This window comes from Perca flavescens, chromosome 7, assembly GCF_004354835.1.
Source record: "Perca flavescens isolate YP-PL-M2 chromosome 7, PFLA_1.0, whole genome shotgun sequence".
Lineage (NCBI taxonomy): Eukaryota > Metazoa > Chordata > Actinopteri > Perciformes > Percidae > Perca > Perca flavescens.
Genome location: NC_041337.1, coordinates 24,185,653 through 24,207,240, shown reverse-complemented (window position 1 = coordinate 24,207,240; position 21,588 = coordinate 24,185,653). Strand labels below are relative to the sequence as shown.

The 21,588-nt window shown below is 37.6% G+C and overlaps 2 protein-coding genes and 1 pseudogene across 2 annotated transcripts in view; 2 read left to right on the top strand and 1 right to left on the bottom strand.

The window, feature by feature from the left end:
- Nucleotides 1-1,393, top strand: part of LOC114558550 (uncharacterized) — a 33,326-nt gene extending 31,933 nt beyond the window's left edge. The window contains exon 25 of the mRNA XM_028582611.1: nt 610-1,393. The gene's annotated coding sequence lies outside the window, so the exon portion shown is untranslated. The remainder of the gene's footprint in view (nt 1-609) is intronic.
- A 1,987-nt stretch (nt 1,394-3,380) lies between these two features.
- Nucleotides 3,381-13,494, top strand: LOC114558880 (protein-glutamine gamma-glutamyltransferase 2-like; annotated as a pseudogene).
- A 1,043-nt stretch (nt 13,495-14,537) lies between these two features.
- Nucleotides 14,538-19,550, bottom strand: LOC114558549 (kelch-like protein 10). The gene is made up of 5 exons (XM_028582610.1): nt 19,368-19,550; nt 18,387-18,873; nt 16,826-17,443; nt 16,553-16,702; nt 14,538-14,873 (listed from the first exon to the last, which is right to left on the bottom strand). The coding sequence occupies exons 1-5, from the start codon at nt 19,484-19,486 to the stop codon at nt 14,538-14,540; spliced, it is 1,710 nt and encodes a 569-aa protein (XP_028438411.1). The 5' UTR covers nt 19,487-19,550.
- Nucleotides 19,551-21,588: the final 2,038 nt, after the last annotated feature.

Here is a 21,588-nt window from a genome sequence, read left to right as displayed (position 1 = left end):
AAAAATACACTTATTTTAGAGTGTACTGTATAAAGTGTACAGAAGTCACACTTCTAATGAAGTGAGATCATAGTACACTTTAAAAAAGTATACTAACAATTAATTTCCAAAAAAATATACTTCCCATAAGTACACTGAATTGCCACTCTAAGTATGTCAAATTTAATACACTTAAAAAAAAAAACTTCTATACAATTTAAAATACATTAACAACAAAGTACACTTTCAAAAAGTACATTTAAAAAATAATTTGATTACTGGTAAATTAGTATACTTACTTTTTGGACTCTGAAGTTGAACTTAATTACATCTATTTTGAAGTATACTTTTAAAAAGTACATATTAACTACTCTTTAAATAAAGCACAACAAGTAGAAGCATACTTGTTTTATACTTCATGTACTTAATTCATATTTCTAATACACTAAAGTATACTACTTTTTTACCTGGGATGTTTTTTTTCTAATTCTAATATGGATTGTTAGTTTTTCCTTAAAAAAGTTAAACATAATTAAACAGGATACACAGTAACAAAAAAAAAGTATTATTATTATGATCATCCATGGCCTCTGTTGTGAGAACAAGTTGTGCCTTTAAATATTGTTGCAGATCATCGGCCCACTGAAGCTGTTCAGTCCTGTTGGAGATCTTCTGGCCGACCTGCAGACGGACAGTTTACTGAGTGAACATAGTTATTTTACGTGGCTACACAGTCACATGGCAGTCAGCTATGTCTGGTCACAAGGTTTTGTTTTTAATGATTTATTGAAGCAATTGAGGTTTGGTGTGTTGGTATCATGTGTCAGTCATTCAAATATGGTTGTCTTACAGTATATCACATGTAAATGACCATGCAAGAAAGAAGAAGAGGCTGCTACATGGATTATGTGGTTGACAGAGAGATGTACACACACACACACACACACACACACACACACACACACATACTATTTTGTGGGATCTTCTGTGCTGTACAGACTTAACAGTTACTAATATGCAGGGGATCAAAAAGGTTGTATTTATATCTTCATGGAAATCAACAGCTTGTGTGGAACAAAAACACAGGACCACCACACATGTGGGAGACAACTTCAACTGTATCGCTCAGTTTCATGCTCCTTTTTATTTTTTTTTAGCAGGCAGAGCATTGTTTGAGAAACAATTGTACATCATTATTCTCATGACATCTGGACTACATTGTTTTGGTTACAAGATGGCAAGGGAAACTTAATGGAGTCCAAGATATAGTCCAAGTATGCAACCTGTCCAGTGTCCATAAGCCCAGAGCTAGCTGAAGATCCAAACTTAAAGATGATGACCATTAATGGAGACGTATGTGTATATGTGTGCAAATATGGAGAAGTAAAATTATTATATTAGTATTAATTAATATAGAAGTAATTAATATACAGTATAAGGGTATATCTATTTATTTCTATTAGTATCTGTCTGGCTCTGACATTCTTACAGTAGCCCTGTATTTATTAATTTATCAGAAAGGACAGACCACTTATGTGTTTCACATCTGGATTTGAATTACTCTGTAACCCATGCATTCAATCATGCAGAGAGAAAGAACATGAAAACTGTGTTTCAAATTGTAATCACACAACTACTGCATACTAACAGATATAGTGTATGACTACAAGCTTCCAGGCAAAAACCACTTACTGTTATTAAGGGTCCACTAATGGTTCCATACTGATCAATGTTCCAGCTACACTCTCGTGAAAATGACCATTACGAAATGTATTTTTCAGATTGTTTTCTTAGTTGTTGATGAAAGGTGCCATTTTGTTATAAGTTCTGTGATTTTTCTTTATTGTCTATGCAAAATGTAAAGTATACAAATCATGACAGGATTTTGAAAAACTGAGGTCATAATGTTGACCTCTGTTTATTTTATTTAAAAGCCACTAACTTTTTATTACATGGCAGATCCCTGTTTTTTTATTGCTTACTTGTTTTTCTCTAGGCTTTTTGTTAATTAATGTGTTCATTAATTTGATTATTTAAATGTGGGGTCAGTACGGTTGTCTTTCCTCTTCTGTTCTTTTTTTTAAGATACATTATAAGACTCGTTTTGTGTGGTTTCTTCCCTCTGAACTCTGACCAGACAGGCGGTTACAACATGAGAATACGGCATGTGACGATGCTTCGCTTCCCTATTCCCGCAGACACAATTATTTCTCAGAAGGACATCTAGACACTTATTGCAAAAGGTTTTTATTTCCCTGTGTGCAGGTTTTAGTTTGGTACTGAACACCCCTGCAGTTGAAATCTGGTTTTGAGTTCTTTATTTTGTGTTTCACTTTCATGACCTATATACTGTACAACTTCCTCCAGTAAATGTTGTAAGACAGGATGCCTTGCGCAGCCTATCTAGAGAGAGAGAGAGAGAGAGGCTCATAACTCACCCCACTACCCCTTTTACACCAACGACTGTGGACTGTGCGTTTGAATGTGGTAACCCTCTTCGATGTACTGCTTGGCTATGCGAGCCATGCAAAACTGTCTGTAAAAAGCCAGCGTTAGAAGGTAAATATATGAAAATACATTTTGTTTAATCCTCTCTGCACCGCTGCTCTGTTCTCTCTGGCACGAGACACCTGCACTTCAGTGCAGCTGCTGGGTAAAGCGAATCTCTCTTTTTTTTCGCTGTCTGAGTCGTGAAGCCAACAGCAAACCACTGGGGCCCAACTTTACTTTTAATGAAATCAAACAGAGAAATGTTCTCCCCTCATCTTAAAAAATGGTCAAATATCACTCCTAGAGTAACCTACTTCTTTGTCCAGCTGCTGCACATATGCAGAGGGGAAAATAGTATGAAAGAAGAAGGTGGTTACTTAAGTTTCAGACAATGTAATGTGTGTATCATGACCGTTTACACTTTTGTCACAATACCCACATTGTACCGTCGGCTCGCTTATGTTTTATTGGCTTTTTATTTTTGTTTTTTTGTGAATGCTCTGTTCCACTCTGTTACAACGCTAAATGTACACAATATTTTAATTTCCCTCAACACTTTAAAATGTAAAAGTGAAAGTCTTTTAATGTGACCTGAGAAAACTGTGTAAAGTATTTGACTGCCTTGCAAAACAAAAAACTGCTAAATTGGATAAGAATGTTTAACTGTATAATGTAGAATTTCCTATTTTACATTATAAAATTGAATAGAGCTGTTTTTGATTCATTATAAATTATAACATTTTGTTTATGTTGAGTCATTATAATAATGTACAGTATGTTGCAGCTACAGAAAATGGCATAAATAATTTATAACAAAACTTTTGTTGTTGATTTTATTTTTATATTTACACAAAAAATTGTCCATCACTGGTAATTTGCTGACTAAGGACCAACTTTAGTAACGTGATTTTATTCTGTTTGAGTTTTTAAGCTTTTGTTTCCAGCAGGCATCTTTCTCAATGGCTTGAAAGGCCAGGGTCAAATCGAAGATGAAAGATAAAGGAGTGTTGTAAGTCAGAATTGCTGATGCAATAAAATTGGGGCGTCTACTACAGGTTTCACATGCTACACATAGGCCTGTCACACTGCAGGACCCATTAACCAATAAGCACAGGCTGCAGCTGAAGTGTCACTTTCCACACCGAAGTCGAGGGACAAGAACTTCACTGCAGACGAGATGAGTCAAGGTAAGGAGTAAGAAAACCTTTGGTCTCATGTTATAGGAAAGAGATTCAAATGTTATTAGTATTGTATTATCTACAACTGAAGGTACAGTTTATCTCTATACTTGACTACAGAGTTAAATCTTTTTGAACCAGTATCAGACTGGGTGTGAAGTGTAAAATGTGATGTGCAGAATTGGTGAATGACTTTTACACTGTATTCGTTAAGGAATATCTTGCTAATGACTTGAGATTTATCATCTGGAGAAACTTTGGGGGTGATCAAATTTAGGTAAAGTCATCAAGTCAAATTTCCATAGTTTTAATTGTTGACATGTGTTGAATTTCTAACTGATGTAAGAAGTCTCCATAAGATAAGATAAAATAGATTTTATTGTCCCGAAGGAAAATTGTCTTGGACACATACACAAATAGTATCTGCTATTTATGAAATTCAACACCACATGCATACATACATACAGTACACAGACACATAATGTTACCACTCCGCATGGACACACTCATATTACGTCCACAGACTGCTACCAGCCAACACAGTAAAACATATCATAATGGTCGTCATAATAGTGTACATAATTTGTGCAGTAAGGGCAATTAGCCTCATCAACATAAAGTCATGATAAAAAAATTACATGTGTATTAGTTAAGATAAGAGCAGCATTCAGGGGTTAGGCTGTGGCTGGCTAACCCCTGATTACTGCTCATATTTTAACTATACATGTATTTTCTCTACACACAGACTTGGATATTGAGCGCTTTGATCTTGACATTATGCGCAACAGCAACAGCCATCATACAGAGCTATATGGAGAGGAGCGTTTGATTGTAAGAAGGGGACAGCCCTTCATTATCCTTTTACATCTGAAACCATGCAACAAGGAGTTAAAACTGAGTGAAAAAAACTTCACACTCATCGTTGAGACTGGTAAGCTTCTTGTTTCCCAGTGATTACATTTACATGTTTATGTGCAGTATGTGTGTGAGGAAGAAGTATTTGGAGGGAGTTCTGTATGTATGCATGAATGAGAATGTGTGAATTTCTAATCTGGATTTAGATTTAATAGTCATGTCCATCTCTTTATTTTCAGGTCCAGTACCCAGAACAGAATCAGGCACAAAGGTTTCTTTTGGTCTACGTGACTCCACAGTGGACAGTGAGTGGAGTGCATCTGCCACTAATGATCCCTCTGGAAACACAGTGTCTGTATCTATCAGTTCCTCACCCAATGCCCCCATAGGCGTCTATTCTCTAACTCTGGACCAGGGGGAGCAGAAGACCAGTTTAGGGCAGTTCACTCTGCTTTTTAATGCTTGGTGCTCCAGTGAGTACATTACGTTTTTTCGCTCTAAATTGTATATGAGGATTTTTTTATGTTGTGTGCTCCACATGCAGCTTGTATTTCCTTTCTTTTAATGACCATTGTGTTAACATTATTTGCACAACTAAATGTAAGTTAAAAACCACCTGTAGCTGTAAAGCATATGCTTTCAGATTTGTATTGTTATATTGAATGCAACTATGCTGGTCTAAATGTGTTGATGCTCTGTCTGTACTGACTCACAGGAGATGCTGTCTACATGCGCAGTGAGACGAAGAGGCAGGAGTATGTTTTAGCACAATTTGGGCAAATCTACAGAGGGACATATAAACGAATCAAAGGGAAACCCTGGAACTTTGGACAGGTACACATAATGTCAATTGTTACCCATTCAATAAACTGTACACAGAAAAATGTATAATCTCTACTGTAAATGCTTCTTCACTGTGACAAAAAATAGCAATAAACATATTTTAATATCAAGTTACATTTATCAATTATATGATTTAATTTCATAAAGTATACTCAGCAAATAAGACATGTCATTAACCAAATGAAATTATAGCTGAAACAACAGCTTGCATACTGCTCCACTAATAACTTTTTGTCTCTTCTGTTTATTGGTCTGTAGTTTGAACCAAGAGTACTGGATATGTCTGAAGATCCTGGATGAAAACCCAAAATTTATCTCCGATGCCGACAAGGACTGCTCTGGCAGGAGCAATCCCATCTATGTGACCAGGGTGCTGAGTGCTATGGTAGATCTGTGTCCAGGCTTAAGTATGGCCTGTAGATGCTATTTAACCACCCTGTGAATGCAGGCAGAGATTACCATGGTCACAGTGCAACAGAAAACCCTCTGTCAGCTCCTTTATATTCTGAGTGTTATATTATTCTGCAGGGGGAACCAGGGGCGACCCCTCTCCTTTTTTTTGAAACTTTTTCGTTTCCCCGGGTAACTTTTGTGATATCAAAAGATGCTGCAACAAAAGTAGTTTTTAACATCATGTGCAACTCTGATTCCAGGCAGGTGGCAAAGAGCAGCGAACTAGATAAATTCAAGACTGTCAGCATGTTTTTCCTGCGGCAAGTCAAAATACCTAAATGAGAAATCCAGGGCTATTTCTACTGGTCCAGTAGTTTTCACTATACAATAAATCAGTACCAGGCTTGTTCCAAGATAAACCATGACAGGATCATGCACTATATATAGGTTATATAACATATTAAGGATTCACTTACACAAAGCCAACATTATATAATCCTGGAAATTATTAACTTTCTCTCCCTAAACACTAATTATAAACTCACACTTCTATGTCTCGAGAACCCTGTGCTCTTATCTACTAGTACTAATTTACATCTTTTAAAGTGCTCATATTATACTCATTTTCAGGTTCATAATTGTATTAAGAGGTTGTATCAGAATAGGTTTACATGGCTTAATTAAAAAAAACAAAACACCATATTTTAGTTGTACTGCACATTGCTGCAGCTCCTCTTTTCACCCTGTGTTGAGCTCTCTCTTTTAGCTACAGAGTGAGGCATCTCACTTCTGTTCCATCTTTGTTGGGAGTTGCACATGTGCAGTAGCTAGGTAAGGACAACCAGCCAGTCAGAAGCAGAGTATGAGGGCGTGTCAGGCTAGCAGCTAGGCGAGCATTATAACGTGTGTTACAAAGTGACGCACGGTCGTCACGGAAGTAAAGGCTGGCCTACAATAGAGCTGTTTGGAGCAGTTTGTGAACAGTGTTTTCTGTTGGAGATGGTAAGTGCCTTTGGGGTAGACTTCACTTTGTAAACCTATAATGTGCACAAAAAAGATATATAACACAATAAAGGAAAGGGAAAAAGCCAAAAAGCATAATATGAGCACTTTAAGTCTGTCCAGCCCTGTGTCCCTTCCATCTGGATCGATCAGGGAAATATATTTTCCACATGTACATTTTATGCTGTAGTCAATTTGTGTTTGTATTCGCAATCTGGCCTGGCTAGATCTCTGTCTAATGCTGATGGATGTCTGGAGAAAATCTGATATATAAAAATTATATATTTAAAAGCTGGTTTTTCTCCCTATCATGTTGCTGTATTTCTATTCACATTTTTTGCTTCAATTTGTTTAAGGCCTCTGTGAGCTTGATAAGATTTATCTTAGATTTATTTGTCCCAAATGAACCTGTGTTGCTGTCAAAATTGTTAATTTTCTGAGACTTTTCCCATGAAAGACCTGCAAACACTTGGAGTTTAGAAAAGCAAATGAAAAGCAACCCTTGTTCATAGTGATTTATAAATGAACACTCAACAATGGAATGTGACAAAATGTAAATGATTGTGAAAATATTCAGCATTATACCTTTAGATTCCCTTTCTCCCATTCACTTCTGGCTCTCTCTATATGCTCTCTCTCTCTCTCTCTCTCTTTATGCTCTCTCTCTCGCTCTCTCTCATCTCCCTTCTGTCTGTGCTCACAGATCAACAGTAATGATGACAAAGGTGTGCTGGTGGGAAATTGGGGAGAGGTTTTAGATGGGGTTCATCCAGGAACATGGATCGGCAGTGGGGACATTTTGCGCCAGTGGGCAGAAAGTGGCCCCGTCCGCTACGGCCAGTGTTGGGTCTTTGCTGCTCTTGCATGCACAGGTTGGAGCACAGCAGGGAGTGCATACAAGTCTTGGTTTGACTGTCTGTGGATTCAGAAAATCATCTATGCGCAGGCTGATGTGCACTGAGTTATTGTGTTTTACAAAGATGATATTCCCATGTCATGTTGACATAATGACATTTTAACAGGACATTTTTGGATGCATTAAAGTTCATTTGAAACATTTAAATTAGTTAACTGCATGCCATCACTCATGTTAGGCAATATGGAAACATTGTCTTAAAAGGATACAGTACCAACAGTACTGACCTGCTGCATTTCTCTCTTAAAACACACACATCTGTTTAATCCCAGTTACATTCTCTAGTCCACCTCCACTGCCACACAATTCAACCTTTCTTATCAATACCCTACATTTGGAATCTAAGATCATGGCTTTGAAGCCCCCACAAGTCTTTGATGACAGTTGCTATCTCTAGCATGTGCTTTAGTTAGCTGGTGTGATGAAGTGTGGCTCTCCTCCCTCCTCCAGTGTCCCGTGCCCTGGGCATCCCATGTCGAGTGGTTACTAACTTTCAATCGGCTCACGATACCAATGCCAACCTGATGATAGAAAAGCTGTATGATGAAGACGGAAAAAGAATGTCTCATGCTGATTCGATATGGTGAGTCTGTGCTAGTGATTAGGTTGTTACACATAGTCTACACTAAATGCATAAACACAACTGTGACTTTTAATACATCTTTTTTAATTCTTTCTCTCGTTATCTTCCATTATTTCTCTGAACTTGTGTTTTTGTATTTGACTTTTTACCAGGAACTTCCACGTTTGGGTGGACAGCTGGATGAGTCGTCCTGATTTAGGGCCAGAGTTCGATGGGTGGCAAGCCAGTGACCCAACCCCACAGGAGAAAAGTGAAGGTAAACTTTGATTTTAATGTCCGGTTGTTGCCCTGTTTTCCCAAAACCATTCAAAATGTTTTTGAAGAGAATGTCCTGCATGTAGGACTGAACCGACAGTTTCCATGCTGCCTTGGCAGACCAGTTACAGAACAAAGACAAAATAATGTTAACACTTCATGAGAAATAACTCTAACTGTAAAACGAAGATGCGTCATAAGCGGTTGCATGCAAAGTCACAATATTTATTTATGGTGGTTAGTTTCAGCTTTAGCCAGAAATCACAGGTTTGGTCTATGGTTATGGCCAACCTTACAGCTTGTGTAAGGCACATGACTCATCTCAAAGCTGTTCTCCTTGACACAGTAAGAAGTTCTGTTTTTACTAATCCACCTGACACAGATGATTTGGCAGTTTTGGAGACATGTTACTGTACATGTCACTTGTATCAAATGTGATTAGGTAAACCTATGTTACTGTTACTGTTTGATTACTGTTATATTTTGGCTACTCGTCATTTTTGTATTAAGACACTGACTGTAAAACAACAACCGGCCCATTCTCTCTGAAAGTGACCAAAAATATCTTGCATGAGTGGCTTATTTTATTGTATTTTACTACTTGAATAACTTGCATGACATTGTATATGTGACTCCTGCTGAAGTAAACCCTGTCTATCTCTGGATATGCGATGATGTCAGGTGTTTTCTGTTGCGGACCATCCTCTCTTAAGGCTATCAGGGAAGGTGATCTGACCAAGAAGTATGATACTCCCTTTATTTTTGCTGAGGTGAGTTTTTGTTTGAATCTTTTAGTGTAACATTTTAAAGAGAAACACACAGAAAATGTACATAGTTTACATTTAAGCTGCACTCTATTGACTGATCTATTAATGCTTTCAATGAGGGTCCAAGTTAGAGGTTTTATGTAATGACAAGACCTTCACCAAGCTAACCCACCAAACAGAGACTGATTCATTTTGTGTTCTGTTTGAGTGTATGTGTTATAAAACAATTCAATCATGATTGTCTTGTGGTTTGTATCCTATCATCTACTGGCTTACCTTTGTGAGTTGATTCTAAAAGTAGTTACGAGCTCGGAGAACAAAGTGGCACGAAACAGGGTTCAGTTCAAAAATTCAAAAAGTTTAAAACAGAAACCCAAGAATTTATACATTTTGCAATAGTTGTTCCATTCATATGACGTAAGAGTAGATAGATAAGTAAGGGCCACTTTGTTCTTCAGGGAGGAAATCAGTATAACAATTTATGACTTCAAATGAGAGATACTTTGTTCAGAGTTTTCATAAAATGGAATGTAACCTATGCACACAACAATATGTGTATATAAAAATATTTCTTCCTGCTGTTAGAGGTTGTGTCAAAGTGCTTGTCAAAAATTGCAAGCCTGTTTTAATGTTGATTGTGATGTCAATCAGTATTATTTAATGTCATCTCGTGACATGTGTGGACTCAGGTGAATGCAGATGTTGTGGATTTGGTGCGCCTGTCAAATGGAGAGATTGTTAAGTTCAGAGATTCAACTGACTCCAACTATGTTGGACGCTTCATCAGCACCAAAGCTGTGGGCTCAAATGAGAGACACGACATCACACACCAGTATAAGTATCCGGAAGGTACTGCAGAGTGCACAGACACACACGTGACTCCAAATCACACACTTAAATGGATCCTAAATGTGTCTTCAACGTTTCAATTAAAACATTGTCCAATAAAAAAAAATGCAGGTGGATGCTGGGGTGGTGGTGGGGCTGAAAGCAGGCAGCGATACAGGTGCAGAGGGAAATTTTGCAGCTTAAATAGAATGCTGAATAGACTGTGTTTGGTAAATGATACGGGGAATGAGGCATGTCACGTGTGTACAGCAGTGCAGCTGAAGTTGGCTACCTGAACTAGCTCGCAGGTGTTGCCCCATATGTTACCTTGTTTCACAGCTCTATGTCTATCAAATCTATGATGATAGTTTTAAAGGAGACAACCTGTATTTTACACAGGAGCTTAACCAAGACTGCTGCACTTTGCTTTGATTCATGATGGTTTTCAGGCTCAAAGGAGGAGAGGCGGGTGTATGAGAAGGCTCAACACCACAACAAGCTACAGCAACTAGGAGAAGAGCCGGGACTCGCTCTCAAGGTGTTTTTTACTGTTCATACAAATACAGGTAGTAGAGCAAATACTGTAGAAACACATCGTAGAAAAGAACTCTGAAGTGCACACCAATATTTCACTATTATTCCGAATATGGCAATATTCTGAATTTGATGCAGGTCATGTAAACAGCTTAGTCGGAATATCGTCTTTTTCGGAATATGATGTGCATGTAAATGTAGTCGATGATATCAGAGTTTACAAAGCAGCTCCAAATATCCAAATATTAACCTGCACTGATGGAGGGTGCAGGTTAATAAGTCAAAAGAACAGAAACAATATTTAATGTGTCAAAGTGAACTGTATCAAAATGAATGTCAATATATGCAAACTTTGGCAAGAAGGAGGAACAACGGTCACAAGTAACCAAGATTGGTATGAGTGCACATCTGGTTGTTAGATGCTAACTGCATGTTACCTAAAATGAAAACAAGTTTCACTAAGTGTCCCCTTTAGGTAGATAGATGAATGGATGGGTGGTTGGTTAGATTAAGATTAAATTAAAAAAATTAAACCTAATTTATCCTTAATTGATCCTTAATTGACCATAAAGAATTAAATCAGCATGATCTGTTCCAAAGATCCCAGGATCATCCTTTTCAACATGCTTAAGAACTACCTGCTTATAATAAAAAAATATATATATAAATGCATTAATATTATCATATAGTCCATGCATTTAATTAAACAAATTATCTTATAATTCTCATTTTAGATCAAACTGGCTAAAAACATGAGCTTGGGCTCGGACTTTGAGGTGTACACTGTCCTCACTAATAACTGCTTGGAGGCAAGGACCTGCACCTTCCAGTTCTTTGCCGACGCTGTCAGCTACAATGGAAAACTAGGAAACAGCTGCGGGTTTGTTTCAGACAAAGTGGAGGTACCCTCTGGAGAAGGTTAGCTACAATATCAGTGCAAACACTTTACAACACCATAGTATTCATATCTGCCTTCAAATCCCATTATTGTGCTAAATTGCATAGAAATAGTTTAATAACCTAATTTAGTATGATCATTATGTATGTTATTTTTCAGAAAGGCGCCTTTTTCTCAGACTGGATTATGACCGTTATGGATCAGTGATTACCTCTGACAGGTTAATCAAGCTGTCAGCTATCGCCATCGACAAGCAGGTTGCAGAATACCAAAAGGCTGAGAAGACCATTGTGCTGGACGAGCCAGATATAGAGATCGAGGTATGAGCAATGCACAGGTGAAAGAAATGTATTCATGATTAATAAAAAAGCTCTCTAGTGTAAAAAACCAATTGTGAATAAATAAATTATTTTACATCTTCACCGGAACAGAACTTAAGTAAGATGTCAGAGCACATGAGCTCAAAGCACAGCAGTTTGCATTTTAAAATTAAGTAAAACCTTTCAACTTTTTGTCTTTTTAATAGCCTAATAATATGGTACAGTTGTATATTATTGAATGATGAATGAATGGATTTATCTGAACACCTCTCTGCAGCTGCTAGGAGAAGCCACAGTAAATCAGTCTGTGACGGCAGAGCTGACCTTGTGGAACCCCTTACCAAAGTCGCTGCAAGACTGCAGCTTCACCGTAGAGGGGGTCGGCCTCACTGACGGCAAACCCATAACAGCGAGGTATATCAACTCCATCCCAACTGTTTTAAGTGGATTTACGTGTCAATTATTTCTTGTAGCATTTCTATATACTTTATGTTTTTTTCTTGTGTCATCCAATTCCCATTACAGTTTATTTGCAGTTTCATTTTATATTTTTTTATAAAAAAAATTAAAAATTAAAAAAAGTTACTTATAACTCTAAGTATGATATATGCCCCCAGAGTGATTTGTGGAGATGTACATAATCACAGTTACAAGAAGAATATTTTAAAAACTAATATGACATTTATACAATTTAAAACAAAATCCTGAGCTGTTTAAACAAGAATAGAAATGGAAGAAAACAGAAAACTCATTTCAGATACTTTGGCTGTGATGCTCAGTGTGTATTGCGTCTTTTGCAGGATTGGAACTGTGGACCCTGAACAGGAAGCCAAGGCCAGGGTTAAGTTTAGTCCTACCAGTGCCGGCTCCAGGGTGCTGCTGGTGAACTTTGACAGCAACAATCTGAAGAATATCAAGAGCTTCATCAATGTTGTTGTGAAGGAATGAGCCCGTACAGAAGTCTAACAAAATACTGCTTTTTATTTTGTTATTGTTTTGTGTTGTTTTTTAGATTTTTTTTTTTTAAAGGGACAATGCACATTAATCAACATGAGAACAGAGTCCAACATGTAAATGTTGACCTGGTTTTAACATCTGTCCTGAGTGATCTGATGACAAGTGGACAGCTCTAGGTACATGTTTTCATCTGGCAGTAGAATGTGTCTCTAAATGGTCCTGAGACCACTTGGGATCTGTGGAACTGGTACTGGAACTGCTTTTGATTTGGTTACATTTAAACGTGACAAAGATACTGCTGTCAAAGCTGTGAGTAAAGCAGTTGTTTGTTGAAGGGAGCCGTGTTCACCTCAAGGAAAACATTTTTTATTGATGGTGATGAAGAAAATGATCAAATTTGCTAACTTCAAATACAATTTAGCTTAAATAAAATTTACCAAAACAAAACAAAACAATTGATGCTTGGTGTAATTTGTTGTCTTGTGGCGTGTTTGTGTACATGGAAAGAGATCAGAACTCAGCTGTGTATTGTGCAATAGCTGTAATTATGCCGCTCTTAACCTGTTTTTTTAACTCTTTTGCATTTAATTTACTATAGGAAACTGTTGTGTTGTATATGGAAATGTATGTGTTTATGTCTGAGCTGCTGGATACTCAAATTTCCCCGCAGGGATGAATAAAGTATCTATCTATCTATCTATCTATTTATCTGTCTGTCTGTCGGTCTTGTCTGTCTCTCTAGCATGCTTCCAGTTCAAGTAGAGTAGTTCATATGAAAAAATTAACCATTTATTTTTATTTCTACCTTTGCTTTGTTTGGCATTGGCGATAATACTGTAAATCAAACGTTTCCATCAAGACACAGGAGTCCTTTTTGGTAGTTAAAGTGGCAACTTTTGCAGATGCAATATAGTTTTTTTTTTTTTTTTTTTGGAATCTGATGAACCCGAAGATGGCAGGTGGGGTTGTAAATCTGCTTAAAGGTAAGATAATCTTTTTTTGTTTGTTTGTGTGATGTGTTTCAGCTAAGAGGTTATTTGCTTTTCTCAGTGTCCATATTGTGATATTATTATGACGTAAGTGTAGGTATCTCAAAGCGTTTCTGACTGAGGAGGAGGGCCATTGTTTTTAGGTGGGGTTGGCGTTCAATATTGGTTGACTTTAAGGGCCCCTATCTTCTAAATGGTTGGCCATTCTGGTTAATCAAACCATGTTCTAACACTCTCATAACATTCAATGTAGGGAAAATCGTTCAAATTAAAAGGGGTGAGGTCAGAAGACAATCACCATTACATACTTTGTCCATTAGAGAACAAAGTTAATTTTACGACTGTAAAATGTCCTTTTCGGTGCATATTTTGGTCACAACTCTTCGATAATTTAACCAAAGTTAATAGATCCTTGTCAAAAATGTTGGTGTCCATGTTGATGGACGCTTTTGTTAAGTAATATCATGTCTCACTTTGTCTGCTTGGTTGTACTTTGACTGTTTTTGTGATATTCCGATTCTTCTCCAAGGAGAAATGTTTTTTTGTTTTTGTAATGTAAACCCTTTAGTAGTGTGTCTGCCTGGAGAAGATGACACAGATGTGGAGGTGTGGCAATGCGAGCCCATTACATGAAGCTGTCAAACAAACTGAAAATTTGTTATTACTGGAATAACAGAAGCACTGCTGTAATTTGATACATAGAGACATTTATTTACAAAACAATACAGCTCATAGTGACGTGGATCTCCATCATTCCACTTCATCCAGGGAGTGCAGGGAGTGATGAGGGGCAGCATACTCGGCCAAGTTGGGGAGTCCATACACCACGCAGCAGCTCAGGGCGCTGCGGGAGATCTCCATGTCACGAACATCAGACCACTCACTAGCTTCGACATCAAAGCACTCAACGTCTGGAATGGTGGTAAAGCCGTTGAAGCCCCCGACCACATAGAGACGGTCATCGATCACTGCGATACCAAAGTTACTTCGGGAGCCCAGCATAGAGGGCACAGCGTGCCAGGTGTCGGTGTGGGGGTTGTAGGCCTCAGCAGTGTGCAGACGACTGGTTCCATTGAAACCACCGACCTTTAAGAGAAAAGGTGAAATGTGAAGTTGGGACTGCTTCTGCTATTTTTCTGTCTTTGTTTGTAATTCCATAGCCTACTCAGCACTCTGAATCTTTTTTAATATTTTCTGGCTGTTTTTAGATTTGACAACTTTCCTGCCAGAAAATGACAGGAATTACTGTTTTGCACAAAGTTGTTGTTCATTGAAATTGTCCATTGAAACACACACAAAAAGAGGTTTTTATGAGGATATGAGTTTTTAAACACAGTGCATTTGTTCAGTGCATTACTGTAGCCTATATAGGGCAGCAACTAACAATTTTCTTATTGATAAATCCCCAAACAATTTTCTCAATTGATCTGTATAGTATCAAAAAATAGTCAATAATGGTCATTACAATTCCCCCAAAGCACAAGAAGACACGTTCAAAAGTTCCTTCACACTTGACATAACTTGGAAAAATAACTTAAACCAGTGGTTCCCAACTTTTTTGGTCTGAGGTACCCCCACAGCCCTGTCAGATTAACTCACATACCCCTTTATCAATGCCCAATGTATGTTCCAAATGTATAACACTGTACATTATAATGTTAATGTTTTCATATTTGTCGAACAGTCAATATTTAGGCTGGTTTGGTTTGATCAGCAATCATACTACTATTAGGCTACTACTTGGAGTGAAGCTGAATGTTTCAGCCATTTAGCAATTACTTTTAGCTAACTATTTCAACTAGTCAGTACTTTTAGCTAACCGTTCCAACCACTTATGTATAACTGAATAATAAACTGTTTCAACCGTTTAACCTTTACTTTAAGCAAATCATTTTAACTGTTTATTCATTACTTTTAGTTATTTATTTCTACCATTTGATTACTTTAAGCCACTTGTTTAAAACTGCTGTGCTCACTTGCTTACTTGTTTGCACGCACTCTTCCATAACTGCAACATGTAGTGTTAGAGCAGATATTTTCATTTAATCAAATCATAATTTCTATTTATTCTATTTCTTTTTTCAAATTAGTTGAGCTGCTCCACAATCTTTCCACGTACACACTTGCAACAACAGACGTACCCCCTGGTTGGGAATCATAGACTTAAACGACTATCAAAATTGTTGGCCATAAACGGCATGTTGTTCAACTTATCAATTGTACACTGCCTTCATTGTAAATGTTTTTAGGGAATGCTTTTTTAATAAAAGGCCAAACTTGTTTAACTAATATATAGGTCTTAGCCCTATATGAAAACCTCTGCCAACAACATAATTTCATGCCTCGATATCTCAAAGTGTTTCTGTGTAGTGATGTGAGTATCAGCAGTGTTAAAGGTGCCCTGCCATACAAAACCGTTTTTACATGCATTTTTTGAAATATGTTAGGTACATATGTGTTTGTGTTATGTTGTTCATTAGCTCGCCCAGTTGGGATGGGTAAAGGATTCTGACAGCCAGGCTCTCATTGGCTAGCTGTTAGCCAATCAGATTCAAACAGCTTAGCTTGTTGAATATTAATGAGAACTGGCAGAAATCGAGCTGAGTCTTCCTGTAGGCTTTCTCTACCACGCTAGAATGGCTTGAAACAAGGTAACCAAAGAATTTTTTCCACAAAAAATGTTACAGAGTCCATGGTAGAACTTCAGACATTACCACAAAGTAATGAAATATGTTTGGCAGGGCACCTTTAAGACATGTGCTTACCGCAAAGACATGGTCTGCATAGGCGATGACCCCAGTTCCACTGCGCATGCTGGCCATGGAGGTGATCAGTGTCCACTGGTTGGTCTCTGGGTCGTAACATTCAGCCGATGACAGGCACTCGCTCCCATTGAAGCCACCACAAATGTACACCTGGAGAGAATAAAAGGGGGAATAAGTAATCTTATTCTTATTAAAAAGACTTCCACTGAAGACAAGTATTCAAAAACATTAACCAATCTCCATTATTCAGAGCTGCTCTTTAACACCACCCACCTTGCCATGGAGGGTTGTGCAGCTGGCATCACTCCTCTGTACGTGCATAGGCGCAATTAAAGTCCACTGGTTGATTTTGGGCTGATAGCGCTCAGCACTTCTGAGTCGATCATGTCCATCATAACCTCCCATGGCATATATGCACTCGTCCATCACAGTTACGCTGACGTAGCAGCGACTCAAATGCATTTGTGTAACCTCCTGCCAGGTGTGCGTGCCCAGGTTGAACCTATGCACAGAGCTGAACTGCTCTACACTGTCAAAGCCACCGACACAATATACTGATCCATCGAGGAAAACTGTGCCATGGTAGGCCCGGGGAGCTTCCTCATTGTTTGTTACATTGATCCAGCGGTTAGCACGGACATCATACGCCTCGATACAATGGGTGGGACTGCCTCCACTCCAGCCTCCAACGGCCAACAGGATGGCAGAGGGCAGTCGTGGGCGGGCCAAAGGATTATAAGAAATAGAGTCAGAGAACCCCTTTGTTCGCAGGTCAAGCATGGCCTCCAGGGTCCTCAGGAGAATCGGTCGACAATCTTTACTTGCCTTCACCAGTTCGTTGTCGCTCACACTGTCTGTGATGTATTCTGGACTCATTAAAGCCAGCCTGACCTGCACAGAGACATGAGGACAGAAGTTGGAATTAAATTGTCTAAAATAGAGCCCAATTAACACTTTGACTACGACATAGCTGATATAATTAGATGATTTTAGCTTAACACAAGTATATTGTAGCCTACTAGCATGTTGGCCTTTTAGTAACAAGAAATATTGCAAATAGGCCTACATAGTTTCTCGACTAGAGAGCACTGAACTTTTTTAATTGAAAAATGTAAAGGATTATTATCAAAAATACTTTTGAAAAAAAATTACTATTGGCCAATATATTATCGGATTTTTCTTCACACTCAAATATTTGCCTAGAAACATCCAGCATCTGTTTTATCTAGTCTGAAAAGATTTTTAGATTATTTAAAAACACATTATAGTCTAATGTTCTTTACATTGTTCATCTGGGGACTGTTTGACCTTTACATACACAATTTACTGTAATTCATTAATTTAACCAAAACGTTGTAGATGATGGTTGTTGATTGTTGTTACACGTTTAACTCAGATTCAGATCTGTCTTGGTTCTCACCACATAATTTTTCCAGTCTACTAAATTCTTCCAAAATGTAAAAGAAACCCCAAGTTGATCATAACATTTGTCATGCTTCTATTACTAGATTCATCAGAATCCTACAATAGAGCTTGCACAGATATATCTACATCTCTCTTCATCTTAATTAACTCATTAAGAATTTTGCATTTTTATAAAGACAAATGAATTGACTGGTCTAGAATAGGTCTCAATTTTGATTTTTTCTTGACCTCTTTACATCTGGCCTTGACTTAAAACACCTGTTCTTGGAAGTGTTGCAGACATTATGAGGTTTTGACTACAGCTCTGATCATGTTGTTGTATTTATGATAACATAACTAGCGAGATGTAAAACATGCACATCAAAAGTTAATGTAGTTGCAGCTGTGTAATTGTTCATTCCTCACTTACGTTGGACAAAAGCAGAGAGATGTTTTCTCTGCGTTCCTCATTTGCGTAGGCGATCCAGTGAAGGACAGCCCTAAACACCGTATTCTCCTGCTTCACATTGAGACGGTCATTCGCAATGATCTTAGCAAGTTCCTGCGCAGAGAGCTGCAGGAACTCTTCTGAGGTGGCAGCAATCTCCTCAAAGTGATTCAGCATGTAAAGGAATGCCTTGTGGTTCAGTTCAGGGGTGTAATAGATGTCTGTGAACCACCAGATGCCGATGCAGTTTTGTGGGGTCAGCTGCTTCTCCAGGAGGTCACAGCAGGCTTGTATGATGCCCATTACATTGAACCGGTCTGCTGCGATAAAAAGCTCTTGTATAATGTCTTGTGTCACAGGAACAAAGCCAGTGTAGGCAAACTCAATGATGAGCTTCATCATGCCGGGGGACACATTGGGAATGTCAAAGACCCGGCTCTCTGGGGTTGACCAGTGGGTGAAAAGAGCTCTGTGAAGCAGGAAAAAAAAAACAAGGGTTTTAAAAATAGTGGTCTGCGTTTTTCCTTTTTCCACACTTCATATAATAATATAATAAATATAAACTCCAATATTAGACTTTTTAGAACAGATGTGACTAACAAAAAGAAGTGCCTTAAAGCTGCATCCAGCCACTGCATCGATGGGTTGTGATTTGTAAGGTGGTTTTCTTTTTTTTTTGAGTAATGCACAAATTGGACCTTTAAATGTTGATCAATGCTGTGTTGTATTTACCAACATTTATTTACACATGATAATTGGAATGCAGTATTTACAATCACAAATTCAACTCAAAGGATACTACTGATGTTATTTAAAACAATTTGTAAATCTGTGTATAAAATTATATCATCATCATATAACAGTACCCTTTGTTTTGCTACTAAGCATCGTGATGTTTTTCTGCTTATGCAAAGAGTTTAAATCCAGCAGCCTCCCCCTGTTAACACCCAATAACTAACTTACTTGAAGTACGGGCTGCAGTTGCAGAGGATGATTTTGTGTGTGGGAAATTCAACATTGTCCACTCTGATCACCGCGTCACAAAGCTCTTGTTCCAGACGGAGCTGATTATACACCGACATCTTTGGTCTTTAGTATGAAGACTGTTACTCCTTAAAACTTAGGTACAGGTTTCTTTCCTGACTCTCAACAAGTGGTTCCAGTTGTGTGTAAGACTTATGCTTCCACATACAGGATTCTAGATTCTAGAATGGCTCACTATGACATCACAGAATCTTATCAATGACAAGTTCTAAAGATAAACAATTTAAAGCTGCCTATCATCGATTCAATGAAATTGTATTTATAGTGTCAAATCACAACAGAAGTTATCTCAGGACACTTCAGATTAGGTCTAGAGTAGAGTAGATGTAGACCACACTATAATTTACAGAGACCCAACAATTCCCCCCAAAAATTCCTTTTAACAGGCAGAAACCTCTGACCCTGGCCTTCTGCCTCAACAATCATAGGCGGCTTTATGCACAGCCATCTGAGTAGATCAACATCAAAGTTTACTGTTGTGGTTGGTTGTGTATAGGTAATCCCCAAAACACAACTAACCACTACAGGCTGATTTCTCAATTTCACAATGAAAGAACGAGATGTGGCATGGCTATGTTATGTATAGCTGCTAATCCACAGATATACAGTGCTGATCTGAAACACTTATCAAAAAGTTTTAAATATATTACCACCATTCATCACACTACTGTACCCAGTGATTGGGCCATCATTACTGATGCATGTTAGCCAGCTCTTGTATTATTATTATTATTATAATAAATAATATATTTGATTATTGTGTTGACCTCAAATCATTACTGATAATGTGAGATCCAGCTCCAGTGAAATGCATATAAATTGATGGCGAGGATATCTGGAATTTATTTCAGATGTAATGGTGCAAAATTGTTAACTTCATGCCGTGAGATCATGTGACTGCCTTGTGTATTAAGGCCAGGGTTACTTCCTGTGCACACTAAACAACTGTTGAAGGTGTTTGGATGAACACTGAAACATCTTCTATTTTATATTTTTGAATCCAGTGTTTTTAAAATGAAAGCTTTGTTGAAACTTAAAATAGTTGAGTTTTTCACTGTGTGAGCACCATGTACAGTAGCTGTTGGGAACAAGCCTAATGTATATGTCTGACTGTCACCCAGTGTGGGAAATGATTGTATTCACTTTTTGATTTCATACTGTATAACAGGTTTATAAAGGGTAGAAACTAAAGATACATATTTTCATGGACAGAAAACCTACAAGCAACTGTCTAACAGTGTTTTTTTTTGTTGAGTCTGAATTATATATACCTTTTATAATGATTTCATGCAAAATACACGTATGTTCAAATGGTTCCAGTTTATTGGCATCCACTGAATCACTTTCATTACAGAAAAGCACTACTCCTACTGGTAGAGTCATGCTAGTACAGTATGATTCTGCAGAAACATACCACACAGCAAGTAGGTAAGAAAAGATCTAACTAATATCTACAGTAAAGCACACCTGGGTCAAAATGTTGCTGAAATCCTTCTTGACCAGTGGTGGAAGAAGTATTCAGATCCTTTACTTGTAAAAGTACTTATACCACACTGTAAAAAATAGTCTGTTGAAAGTAAAAGTCCTGCATTGAAATTGTATCATCAGGAAAATTAAAGTATTAAAAGTAAAAGTACACAATGAAGACAAATCCTCACATTTTAGAAACTGGAAACAATCCAAACAGTTCTGTCAATCAACAAAGTGTTAAACTGGCGAATGATTTCAGCTCGATTTGTAGGCCTTTATATTGTTGGGTAGTTTAATTTATAATAAGTTTATAAACTACACGTGTGCAAACATTTTCCTTTGTAAATTAACTAGTAATTAAAGCTGTCAGATTAAAGTAGTTGAGTAAAAAGTACAATATTTCTCTCAGATGTAATGGAGTAGAAGTAGAAAGTGGCATGAAAAAAAAAAGACTAATAAACTACAAGTCCCTCAAATTTGTACTTACGTACAGTACTTGAGTAAATTTACTGTTCTTGACATACAGTGGTTGTATTGGACACTTTATCTTTAATTCACTGAAAATTATATTCTAATCAAGACTGAACCAAATAATGGGTCAAAATTAATCTATTTTCTGTTCTTCTTCTTCTACATCTGAAGCCACAGAAAGTTTATTTGACATTAGGGG